Here is a 14034-nt window from a genome sequence, read left to right as displayed (position 1 = left end):
CAAGTGTTTTAAGTCAAAATAGTTATCAATGTTTGCTCAGGTGAGCGATGTGGCCCATGGGCCTCTTGTACCAAAAAATGATATCCCAAATCGAACATCAAGTGATCAATATGGTGGTTTATAAGACGTAAAAGAAGTTAACAAAGTAAAACGTGACGGACGGGCGGACCAAGGTAAGAGCAAAATACCAGAACTTTCTTTAGAAATTGTGGGTATAATAATAACTAGTCTTGAAAAATAAGCTATGGTTCATGAACCTTGTCAAAAACTGTTACAGTAAAGGAATATTGAAACAATGATTAAATAAACAACACTTGCTTATTATAAATTAAAAAGACTTATTCAATGGATATTATGTTACAAAAATGTTAGAAAGCAGAACTTTTCATGGGTTCGCACACGACTGTTTATGATAGCATTATGTTTAATGCAGGCTGTAGAACCGGCATTCGTTTAGTTTTTTTTCATACCAGGAGAGCTTATATTTGGCAATAATAACGATTCGGCATGGTGTAAAATGTGAGGAACGGTAATTATTATTGCAAACGTTTCTTGCTATTATTTCAGAATATGTCTTAATCTAAGTTTGAACGCTCGAATATATGTTTGTTGAAGGTACAGTTCACTGGAATATCCCGAATCACTCCGCCTTTTCTCGTTTTTCTGAAGTTCTCTCTTACTAGTATGAAACATTAACTACCAAACAGTCAACATCAACAATATACGTTATCATAAAACTTAATTAAAAATACCATCAAATTATGGTGGAAATAATTGCACTCGCTTTCTGTAATGAAAGTAAAATGAGTGAACCATCTATTAATACTCAAATATTTATGTCCAAGTACAAATTAAATATACATGTAGTATTTTAAAATACTTTATGAAGGAATAAAAAAAACCAAATTCTTATCAAATGTTTAAAAGCAGATTATAAAAGCACAGTCGTGCAAACAATTTTTTAAAAACTATCTCTACAAAAATTATTGTTTAAAAGGTTCAGAAGAAGTAAAAAATGGGATTTAAACATTCGTGTTAAATTCATTGACAAATTCTTCTGTCCGTGGTCAACTTCTCACGTACATGTATTTATGACCAATAGTGTAAACGTCACCGGTATTTATGGTCGTTTCTGAACAATTTGTGCGTGCCTCCACAGATCCAATGGATGTGTATGAACAATGTAGAGGGGGTGTTATTAACATTGAAATGGTAAAACAAATTGACCAAGTTCATTATCCTCAAAATTTTAAAACTGTTTTAGAATAGTGCACGGTATAGACTATCTGTTTAAAAACATGTTTTTAACAAATTGTCAAAAATATTTACCAAGTTTATAATACTTGTACTTTTAAAGACTTTTTGGAAATAGTTCTATACGTAAGATTTTAGATATGACATGTTTTGCCATACCCTATAAATTCGTGAAGAAAATAATCTAAATACAATATCTTAAAAGTTTGAACATTATCTTAATATATCTAAATACAGAGCTCTTCATCTCAAGGAGATTCATATAGCCTACAATAACCACGACCATCCAGTCCTCCTAATTCTCTGGAGCTGTTTGTACATAAGTGTCGTGATTTTGTCTTGTCTACACACAGAGGAATCGTGATGAATGAGAACAATATTCATAATCGTCTAATCCAGGGTAGGTACACCAGTTACTCTGGGGGTCGTTTTGGACCCCTATACAGTCCAAGTATTCATAAGGCTGACCCGGACACCACAATGTAGATGGAAACAAGGTCCCGTCATCCATCTCATAAGTTATGTCTCCAGTGCGTCGAGAGTATATGTGAATGTATTCTAAAATAAAATGGATTAAACCACTGAAAAAAAATACCAACTACAATTTAAATACATTTAATATAAAGGCCCACAGAATCCTTACTTGTATTTATAAGATCCATCAGATACAAGACTTGTGAAAAGTTATTGATGCCTAACATGACTTTCCCTGCTGATTCGCATAGACGTTTTGCCTCTTCGTATGGAGAAACGTGGGTCGGAATCCAAATGCAAGTCTGATACTCGGGGAACCATTCGTCACGCCCTGTCACACAATCTGAAGACAAACTCTAACATTACACACCCTTAAAGATTTAACAACGTTTTTCTCATAACTATATGCATAACGCGATATATATATATATATATATATATATATATATATATATATATATATATATATATATATATATATATATATATATATATATATATATATATATATATATATAAGATAGCCATATTCCATGTATCACATGACGGAAAATTAGAACTTCGAAAAATCTTACGATCAGGCATCTTCTGATAAAACTGGTTTCGGTGAACGTATGAGGTTCTTTTAAATTTTATTCCATCATACAAGTCACACTCTGATGTGTTTGGGTTATAACGGAAAAGTTGACATGGCGGTCTCATCTGGCATTCCAATGCGCACAGAAATGTAGTACTTCCGTTGTAGGACTTCGAGGGTATTTCCGCTATCCCTCCATCTAGAAGCCGGGGGACGATTTTCCAGACTTCAGACCCCAAGCACTCTGCAATTTTAGTGATTTCTTTTAAGTTATTCTTACTATATATGGTTTGAGCCTAACATTGCCCACTTAAATGAACATCGTCATTTTACTGGTATTCTTTGTTTTCTTTGTACAGATATACATATGAAGTTTTTTATAACTTTCATTTTTAATTTGAGTGTCCACAATTTAAAATTATGGCATCAAAAAAGTTTACCTTTTCCCGCCATTGTCGCATTTTTAGCAGATCGTTTTGAAGCAGTTTTTCTTTAAGAAAACATTGAACGATTGCTTGAACAACTAAAATATTTTCACCAGTCAAAGCGTCGCTCTTTATCTCCAGTTCGAAAAAAGGTAAGAAAACTGTCAAATTTTTATTGATTTTGATTGAATTATAAAAATAGTATCACTTCAGACGTCATATAATGTAAGTGAATGCAAATAAATCAAGGAAATAGGCCAAAAATATGTTTTATATAAACTCTTCTGAAAAACTACACAACAATTTAATGTACTTGAAACACTTAAAATTGAGAATAATGGGGGCCAGATTTAACTAATATCATATATAGTTCTTTGTCAGTGATTTTTCTTTATGTTGGGATCATGTTGGGGTGTTTTTAAACAATAAAATGCTGTCATTGGTGATTCATGCGAAATTGCAAAAAAACAAAAAAAAACCCCGATCGTTAGCTTTTATATGAATAAGAATATGCACATTCAGATACACGCTAATTCATATCTACTCTTGTTGAAAATTCGATTTTCCGTTTAACATCGAACACGATAATTATATGTTTAAAGTATTTCGTGCAGTCAGTGCTTTATCTTAGATTTTAACCGATCGATTAACAGGTTAGAACTGGATCGTGTAAATTTTGGCCCTGGCTGTTTCTATTGAGCTATAAATCACAATCGGTTTTCTTAAGACATTAAATTAATCTGTATATGTAGATGTATTGATATAACTGGTAGGATGGCATGCAGTTTCATTTATAGGGTCAATATTTACATAATTTGATCACATTTTAAGACTTTCAGAATTTCCTAAAAGGTATTTTTGTTAATTTGTCAGAATTTCTCTATCTTATGAAAACTACATGGATATTCTTGGTATATAGTTTTTCAACTGCAATTCTTTTTGATGTTATGAAGAAACCAGTATTTGTATGTTTTGTCTTTCTATTTTTTTTTTATCTTGAAGCCGTCCAATGAGTAGAACAAATTGACAGATACAGATTAATAGTTATTTTATCAAAAAGAATGAATAAAAGTACATATAACATAATAAGCAATATTTATAAAGTGATTGCGAGTGCAACGTAGGGCAAACAGTCGTTTGACGTTCCATTCTTAGGTGTCACATGCAATTTTGTTTAAAGACGGGTTGTCGCTCGTTTCCCGTAAGAACCGTACTTCTGTCTTACGAATTTCGTGCGCCAGACATATGTTTGCCTTTCGAACGGCAGTTATTAAATTCGCGTCGTAGGTCACCTGCAATTCCACCGTACCGACGTTTTTCCAGGACAGTGGCACGCAAAACCATATTTTTCCACGTAAATTGAGAATATTTTATCTCTAGACATGTACTGAAATATATCTTCTTAAAGCAAGTGAATACCCAAACGTCAAAAGAACTCGAAGAAAAAGAAGACTAAGATCTATAATTGCTCGACACGAATGTAGAATAAATTGAAAACATAATTTATTTTTTGTATCTAATACCATTAAAAAGTCTCTGAAATCTAGATCTGTGCAAAAATCTTATTTCAGCGAATTAAATATCTTCTGATAAAGTTTTTGGACAATGTAATATCTTTATTAAAAATAGATGGATTTAAACTTTATTAACTATTTTAAATTATTGAACTTTACAATATTTTCGAGAAAAAAAAAACATTGACAAAACTTTCACTTGAAAGTAAAAAAGCCACATCGAATTACTTTAATTGCTTTTACAAATGTTATTATTGAAATGGTGCGATCATTTATGCTTCCTACATTTTAAAATTCAAAGTCTACAAATTACTTTTCTTATAGTCTGATCCCGATACAATTATGAAAGCATTTCAATGCAGTTAAAATGGTCCTATGAGATAATAATTAATATTTTGAAAATGGAGAAAGTATTTTGTTTACAAAACAAATTACCATACTCATTTAAACAACTTCCTCTAGGAAGATGTGTTGTAGTTTTGTTTTGCTTTGTTTTTTGTTTTGTGTGTGGGGGTTTTTTTTGGTTTTGTTTTTTTTTTCTTTGTTTTTTTTTTTGTGATCTATTCAATATATCAGTTTTACATAAAAAAAAATAACAGAGATAACATCAACAAAATATAGAATATACTTAGGGAGGTAGATTCTCTAAAAAAACAGAAACATTGAATGCAGTAGATACCTTTACATGGTTCAAAATATTGTAATTTGTTTTTTGTAAGGAATGTACCCGACAAGTCATCTTATATTTATAAATTCTGTATGCTAAAAATAAAATGAGGGTATTCAATGATACGATTTTTCTATTCTGTTCATTAAAAACAATCGCTTTGAATTTTCATTCTTCTGGCATATTTTACATTGACTTTGGATTTCTTTTATTCCATTTACTCAGATATACATTGTTACAAAAAATATTATTCAATAATTTGATATTTAATTCTGCTTGACGTTTATAAGAAATATCTAATAATTTACATTTGTAAATATATTTCCAATCAACAGAATCAATATTATACTCTTTTTGTAAAAAAAGTTTGATAACAAGGTTTAATTAATTTCTTATTAACTAAATTCTCATAGAAAAAACTATATCTTTGCCCTAATACATTCTCATAACCTGAATAAAAATTAAAACAATTTTTGTTTTGCATATTAGTGAACTTACAATTTGAAAAATCAAATTTCCTACATAGAGGCTTGAAAACAGAGGAACAAATCTTAAATTTACATATCCAGTTTGATTAATGTTTTATAAAGTCTTTGAAGTAGGAGACTAGAAATTACCTTCATCATTTAACAAGTCGTTTACATATAGAATTCCACATGTAATCTATTTTTTTTTAAAATAGGAAATTTCCCTTATATAAAGATTGCAGCTGTTCCATTTTGGTTGTTGTACAATTTTAATTGATGAAGTATATTAAGTTTTTAGGCTTACATTCATTGAATAAGCATAACACCTGTTGATAAAACATTGGTAATTTTCCCACTTTCTGCATATTTTCTATCTGTTTTTCTGAAAATTGTTAAGCGTAATTCACAATTTTTTTTATGATGTCATTTTCAGGAATATTAAGTATTGAAGCAACGTATGTGAGTTTAGATGAAGCAAGTGTGTTTACTATGCATGTTTTACCAAATAAAGTTGATTTTCTTCTTTTCCAAGATTCAAAAAGCTTTTCAACATCATGATAAATTTTCATCCAGTTCTTCTTATAACATTCTAGTTTGTCGTGACCAATGAAGATTCCCAGACCTCTTACTGCTTTGTTTGTAGTTTAAATACCATAGAGCTCATCATAAAGATTTTTAAGAGTTCCTAAAAGAATACATTTTATTTTGTTTGTGTTTATTATAGATCCAGCGTGTTTACAAAATTCGTTTAGCACTTCTAAAGCATGTTTCATTGACATCATCTCTTAGGGCTATACTTAGATCATCTGCATGTTGAATGTTGTTTATTTCATTGTTGTTTATTGTTATTCCTTTTATGTTCTGATAACTGTTTATCTTAATACCGTAGCTAGAATTTCAGAAACAAAAAGATATAGCAAGGCAGAAAGTGGACAACCCTGTCTATTTCCGCGAGTCATTGTGCATGTTTTTGACAGCCAACCGTTATTTTTCATCTTAAATATTGGATTGGTATAAAGTATATTTGCCCATTTTATGAAGTTATTGCTAATGTTAAATTTTTCTAGAGCCTTAAACAAGAAATTCCACTCCACTGAGTTGAATGCTTTTTCAAAGTCTAAGAAGAGTAATATGCCATCAAGATTTTCTGTTTCACAGTATTAAAAAAAATCTAAAATTAATCGAGCGTTTTCTCCGATATACCGCCCTTTAATGTATGCAGTTTGTTGTTCGCTAATTAGTTTAGTTAATATCGTTTGTAATCTTTTCGCAAAAATAAAGGCAATAGTTTTATAGTCTGTATTTCTTAAATCAATCGGTCGGTAATTTTTTAAGCTATCTTTTTCACCTTTTTTGTAAATTAAAGATATCACAGAAAGTCTTTGAGAGTATATCATTTCACCTCTTTGAAATATTTCTTTAAGATCTTTTTAGAAAAAGGGACCGATAACGTCCCAAACACATTGATAAATCTCACTAGGTAGGCCATCTAAACCAGGTGATATTTCTTTTTTCATTATATTTATTGCCTCTCTACATTCTTCATATGAGTGTTTTTTGAAGTTGTTAGTTAAAAATATCGTTCTGTGCATACAGAATGATCATTATTCCCCTTCTTCCTCTAAAAATGTTTTATCTTTTCTATATTCTGATTTTGATACAATTATGAAAATATTTTTAAAAAGTTTAAATGGTCATATGAGATAGTAATCAATATTTTCAAACTGGAGAAAGTACTCTGTTTACAAACAAATTACCATGCTCGTGAAAAAAACTTCCTCCAGGAAGATATGTTAGAGTTTTTTGTGTAATTGGTTCAACTTGTTAATTACTTAAAAATATCGTTCTGCGCGTACTGATCATTATTCCACTTCTTACTCAAAAATTTTTAATGACTTTATCTGAGCACGCTTGCAGGTCAAGCACTTCTATTACTTCAAATATCTACTTCAATATTCAATTCACAACAAGCAATTACAATTACGCACAAAATGAGTGTAACGTACGTCTACTGCAAGTTCAATTGAAATGCTGAGGGTTAGCACATGCGACTTGCAGTCAACATTCGTATAAAGCAAGGGGCAACTGAGATCTCCCTACGTCGTTCGTGCAATTCAAATCGTACGGTCATCTCACGAGTTCATTGTGTGAGGTGCAAGTGCAGCTTACGTTTTCAGTTCTCGCAAGGAAACCGTGGTGATTATTGTGCAATAGCCATCGTGCGTGCTTACGGAAGCGTCGTCCTTCCGAAATCGTAAGATGCACTTGCTTGTCTCGCAAGACTTTCATTAAAAGAACACTCGTAGACCACCCGTAGAAGCACATACCAGCAGTTGTGACTATCATGAGCTAAGATAGTTGTTTTGACAAATTAATGTATCTTTTCATTATCATTTGACACATTCAATGGCATTGACATTTTTCAACACTGTAGCTTAGATTATCGTAATCACTTTTTTTTTCAAAGAAGTATTTATTTTTTTTAATTTCATGCAATTAAAAAAAACCGTTTGAAACTGATATTTACAAACACATGAATGCATTATGTCTGAAAAAGAATCAATTTTACCGCGTTAACTCAGAGAATAATTCTATTCAATATCACTCTTATCCCATAGTAATTATTACGCATCTATATGCGACTTTAGTATACTCCGATCAAAACGATCACCGTCAGTCAAAAGGAATCGCACAATGTTGAGAAACTGACCAGAGAGCAAAGTTTGCAGTGACTGGCTGTATGTGTTGTGGTAAAGGACTGGTGGAGATCAAATACCCAAAACGAGAGAGGAAAGCCTAATACCAATACGCTACAAAGTGCATCAAGACACTTTTACCAATTACAGGAACAAATGGCAGTGTGTAATGTAGATTTCAGCGATTTTGTTTGTTTGACCACTTGTGGACTACCTGTTGAACGCTTTCATTGTTAAGTCCCTTTCTTCAATGCTGCAATTTTTGAACAGTTTCTTCTTGAAAGCAGTGCTTTCAGAACTTCTGACTCAAAGACTTCTTAATGTCAACAGCAAAGTTTAGGAAACCAAATGTATCTTTTCAAGCCCGAGAGCTTCGACAACATAAAGCACATTATACGGAGTCTGATAGAATCAATACTGAACTGATCATTATCGAAGTATTCAATATTTAATGACGTGCAACTTAACATAATGAAAAAAAGTCTTCATATTGGATAGGAATACCATCAATGAATAAAATTTCCTTATTGTTGTTATATTACCCATATCTCTAGGGGTACACGCTGATAATAACGCAGGATAAGTTATGTTTTAATCGTTATAAAAACTATATATACCTCCTTGATTAAGTTCACCTGAGGCATTGATATTTTTGATCACCTGTTGTACATCGTCCATCCGTCTCTCTGTCTATAAATTGTTCACGTTTTTTACTCTCCTGTACATGTATAACCACTGGTCCAAATACAACTGAACTTGTTACAAAGCATCCGTATGGGTAAGGGTTTTTAAATCATTTAAACCATTTTGAAATGACACAATGAGACAACATAAAACAGTGCGAAAAAGTGTCTCTCTTGAGAATTCTTCTTATCGAAAACCACTGCAACCAGTAATGCCAATATTTACATCAAAACCTCTTAAGATTATGTATTTTTTATTATTCAATAAACCAAATTTCGAAAAAGTCCAAAGTTCAACAGAAATAGATATAAGTAAAAACATATTTTAAAATCTTTTTGAGAACTTATGCAAACATCCGCACAAAATATAGGTCTAAATTGTTAAAACCCTGACCTCCTATAATTGAAATGTTTATGGAAAAATGTTTATAAATCTGTTCCTAAAATAATACAATGCTAAATTGTATGATATTACCATGCAACAATATTCATATGAAGGTTAGAGTGACCTACTTTTGATGTATCATAATTATGCATAATCAAATTGTCAAATTTTATTTTATTATGGCTATGATCACCAAACTTCTTTTGTCAGTGTATCTTTTTTTCAAACTTTCATGTATATGCTAATATAGAACATGTTTTGGATTACCTAAATCTGTAGCTCCCAGGTCGTCCATCCGAATTTTTTCAGACCGGGAGCTACAGTTCTTCAGCTAAATGTTATGGTTCTTAACTATGTTATATATTGAATTTTTTCTATTTTTAATTATTTAAATTGTTTTAAGTCAAAATAGTAAGCAATTGTTGCTCATGTAAGCGATGTGGACCAAAGGCCGCTTGTTTTATTTACCGGCATAAATAAATTGTTTTACTGTTAGTACTAATATGTTTTCTAGTCCATATATATTTCTCTTGTTAAATTTACAACACGTAGTCTGTTTATCAAATCTTAAAAAGGAAAGAGCTATTGAAAAGTGAACTGCGTTTTAGAACGCATTTAGCAATAAAAAATTTAGAATTAAATGGGTTTCTGGGATTTTCAGGGTCATCTACTGGTAGTATACCATTACCACCCTGAAAATACAGTGAAGTGGTCATCTCTACTTTTTGAGATTCGGGCTTATATGATTGCTTTAAAAAATTAAACTTGCTTCTTACCCATTCTTCCAGAAGTACCATATATTACCATTTGACAAGAAAACTGTCAGCAAATAAATGTGTTATTGATTCTATATTTTGATTACAGAATGAGCATGTTAGTGAATTTTGTAACCTTATTGTATTTTTACTTAAATGTGGGTAAAGTATCCCAATTAGCATTTAATCAATATTCATGCTAACAATTTTTTTCAAATTGTGTTATTTTTGATTTTTGGAGGCCTTGTGTAATTGGACTTGACAATTTATACATCGTTAGAATTTATTATAGGATGTCCCAAAAGTCAGGTCAATGATCTTATTTTATTTATTACCTTATGTGTTGTCAAACCCATAATGAAATGATTTTTTTGGTGAGTTTTCAATATCTTAGAAGCGTTTCATGTCTTAGAATTTCGAAAGATACAAGAGTTGTTGGTCACCTAAGCTGTGGCCAATAGGCCTTTTATTATTAAAGAGAAAAGAGTGAAACAAGACATTATTTAGATGGCGACAATCTCAAAGAACCCGCTTTATGAAGAACATAAGGATAAACAAAACATTTTATAGAACTTTGTTTTGACCTTAAACCGCGACTTAAGATCAATGGAATCCTTTATTTATTAAACGTTTTTGGAAATAAAATAAGTCAGCTTCGTTGAATTGGAAAAACCTAGAATCCAAGATCTGATATTACCTTGATATTTGACACAAACTTTAAATACGGTCAATGAACACCTTTTGCAAAAAGGCAAATGTTTGGGAAAGTCTACGTAAGCTGGGTGAAGATAGGAATCATCACACTATACAAAATTAGACAGTAAAATGTGGGGAAAAGAAACACTTTTAGAAATTTATTTTAAAGATATATATATCGTATTAAATGTCATTTTTGTGATGCTGGAAAACTGAACTAAAGTGAGTCGGTATGATGAGATTTATGGAAGAAAACCCTATTACAAATGCGACACATCACTCATTGTATTCATTGAGTACTGTATTAAAGTAATTAAATTGAAATGGATTTTTATTTCATATTTATAAAAATATTGTTGTTTATTTAGATTTGCGTATGTGCATAAGAAAAGTATGCGCTATAAAAGGCATAGTCGTATGAAAACACTTTATCGAGAGGTATTGAGAACTTTTCCAAATTAAATGTACAAATGAATAAAAATTAACACTATCAATAAATATATGGACCTCCTTTTTCACAACTAGGCAGAGATTAAATACAAACGTCAATATTACATCTTTGATAGGTCCTCCAGCTCAAAATGATCTCAGTTCTCACTGTTTCTGTCTATTGTCTCCAAATAGGTGACATCATTACTAACACGCCGACATCGCTTTTGCGTCGACTTCATTTTTAAAAACATCCAATTTTTCTACCACTTTTTGAATTAGTACTATTTTTTGCCTATTAACACATGTATTACTATATTGTATTATAATATTATATATAATTGATAAGACCCTTGGCGTTACAATTTAACGCAAATGTGTTATAACTGTACCTCATGTACCATTTTATGCTAAGGGTTTGAGAGAATAAATTGAAATTAAAAGCAACTGAAGAAGTTAGTAAATAAATATCTTGTGACAAATATATCAGATAGGGGCTTTTTAACAAGTTTTTTGGAAAATAATTGAAAATTACACCCTATACTTTTAAATGCGTTTAGGATAATTTATAAATTACAGAAAAACCTTTTCTACCTTGATGAATAAAAACCGCAAACATTTCTTTTTAAAAAACATTTATTAAATGCGGTACATATAACTTTAGAACCATAATTATAAATTTGTGCACACTTTTATGAACTCTGACAAATAAAGGATAAAAGCAAATCTTACCTTGAAACAATGGCGACAGCAGCAGAATCCACGCAAACAATTCCATGCTTGTTCACAAAGTTTAGTGAGTTAATGTTGTGTCACGGCTTTATAAGCAACTTATATATGGATTCCGTAATTAACTACAGAACTACCTGTATGCTGGAAATTAATAATAATATTATTTGTAAAGAATTATTAAAATACAAGCGCGCGGGGTTCGACGAACAAGAAATTATATTGGTGTGGCCGGAGTTCGATTTTTAAAACGGCATATATTTCATTCCCACTAACATGGTCTCCAATACAAGTACATTCAGCCCTATATGATTCATCAAAGCTCATTCTCAAAGCTTTATTCTCTTTTTTCCAATAATATGTTATTATTATTCAAATAATGAATTGGACTTGCATAAAACTTACCAAGTTCAGTAATGGATTTATTTAGACCAATGTTCTTCTTGTGCTTATATTGAGTGTGAAATCGGACTCTAGAGTAGTAATTTCTAAACAATCCCAAAGTCTGGCCTTTATACATGAAATTAAGTCTTCTTAATTCGCACGAATCAAATAGTTAAAGAGTGTCAATCTCTTTTATAAAGCAATATGAACTATTTTTTTCAGCTTTTTACATAGTTCACCCTTTTACTAATGTACTTTTTCTGCAAATGGACCTTATAAATAGTTAATTTAATTAGTTTTCAGTAATTATGCATATTATATCAGATGCTTAAAAACTTTGAAATTTAAGCATATATACATGCAGTCACTTTCAGTTTCACATTTTAGATAAAAACCACCAGCATTAACTCCTTTTAATTGTTGAAAATTTGTCATGATTAGTGTTAATGTATGTTGTCGACATGGTATTATTTTCTGAGTTTAGGGTCTTTTAGTCTCACCTTGTAGTACCTGGTTTTTTTAAGTCTCATGTATAAATGCCCCAGTCTTGTCAGTCGTTTCTTGTTCTCGTGGTTTTCTTTTATTTTTGATCTTCGTAGAGAGCAAGATAGAGCATCGGAGTGATTGCCATTACGTTCGTGCTCATTAAAATGCGTCCGTGATTCATTCATTCTTTATTTGCACAAGACACACATCTTATAGCATAGGTTGTTACATATAATTAAAAAGCAATATTGAAATAATAGTATGGTACATGTTCATAAGTAAAGTACATTGGCAATGTATATATAATAAATATTTACGAACAGCTGAAAAAAAGAAAAGAATTTTTTTCTTAATTATCATTAGTTTTAAAAGCTAGGCGAAGATACTTCCAAAAATCACACAGTTCTTTAAAATTTTGAACACTTAATAATTGTTTGAATTTGTTTACAGAAGGTTTTTTTCCAAACATATTTCTTTGATTATTTTACTCGGATTTCTCTAAACTGTGGACATATCAAAACAAACTGGAATTAATCTTGAATATCAGAACAAAATTTACATAACCGCATTTCTTTTTGTTCATTCGTGTGTCGTCCACTTTCAGTTGCAAGTCTATGAGATGACAATCTAATTCTTGCAAAGTGTTTCTTATATGTAGAAGGTATACGTATTGATTTTGTTAAATAATATTGTAATGAAAATTGATCGATAATATGCTTGTAAAAATAACATCGAGATGAGGAATTAACCTGTTCTACAAGTTGTGGAATAAAATGATCAATGAATCTTTGCTTAATTATAAGAAAATAAGTTGTACAATGTATGTAATCATGCTCCTTCCATATACGCCAGGTAAAGTCGATTTGGGGTACGATTGAGCAAGTTTTGACAGAGTTATGCCCTTTCCGGTCATTTTCTTCACAGACGACTTCAAGGAATGGGCAAACGTGTTTCACAATCATCTCTTGTTTTGAATTACACTAACTTAATTTTTATCATGTGCCAAAAACACTTCACTCTCATTATACAGCATTTTTTAACAGGACTGCAATTAAATTACGATTCTGATTATGTAACAATTTGAATCAAATTCTAAATTCAAAACATTCGTATGATTTTCAAAGGTAGTCTCCCTGTTTCAAATTATGCAATTGCAGTCTTTGTATAATTCTTCTTCACGCTCAACACATGATAATATAATCTCTGTATTTTTTTTATATCATTTGCAGCATGTATGCTACATATCTCACAGCCATAATTTAATATACTAGCAATATAAGTATCATTGACAAAATTGTTTCTGTGTTCCAATACAATTGACTTGTTTTTGACTTAAAAAAAACATTTCTTTTCTCACTTCGCTCGCCGAATGTTTCTGTGTATCGTTAAACGTTCCATTATAATGTCAAAAAA

At 30.9% G+C, this 14034-nt stretch overlaps 1 protein-coding gene across 1 annotated transcript; it reads right to left on the bottom strand.

Moving 5' to 3' along the window:
* Positions 1–1412: 1412 nt before the first annotated feature.
* On the bottom strand, positions 1413–11814 carry LOC136275277 (uncharacterized). Its single transcript, XM_066083836.1, has 4 exons — positions 11755–11814; positions 2304–2549; positions 1898–2071; positions 1413–1812 (listed from the first exon to the last, which is right to left on the bottom strand). Exons 1-4 carry the CDS (start codon positions 11798–11800, stop codon positions 1598–1600), a joined length of 681 nt encoding a protein of 226 aa, XP_065939908.1. The 5' UTR covers positions 11801–11814; the 3' UTR covers positions 1413–1597.
* Positions 11815–14034: the final 2220 nt, after the last annotated feature.

This window comes from Magallana gigas, chromosome 5 (genome assembly GCF_963853765.1).
Source record: "Magallana gigas chromosome 5, xbMagGiga1.1, whole genome shotgun sequence".
NCBI lineage: Eukaryota > Metazoa > Mollusca > Bivalvia > Ostreida > Ostreidae > Magallana > Magallana gigas.
This window is presented reverse-complemented; position numbering and strand designations above follow the sequence as displayed.

Bases quoted from the DNA above. Each gene is read 5' to 3' on its own strand.
- LOC136275277 (XM_066083836.1), bottom strand. From the start codon at position 11,800: ATGGAATTGTTTGCGTGGATTCTGCTGCTGTCGCCATTGTTTCAAG. The intron at 2,550-11,754 runs GTAAGATTTGCT...CTAAAATTGCAG, and splicing joins GCTGTCGCCATTGTTTCAAG to AGTGCTTGGGGTCTGAAGTC. The intron at 2,072-2,303 runs GTAAGATTTTTC...GTTTGTCTTCAG, and splicing joins TTATCAGAAGATGCCTGATC to ATTGTGTGACAGGGCGTGAC.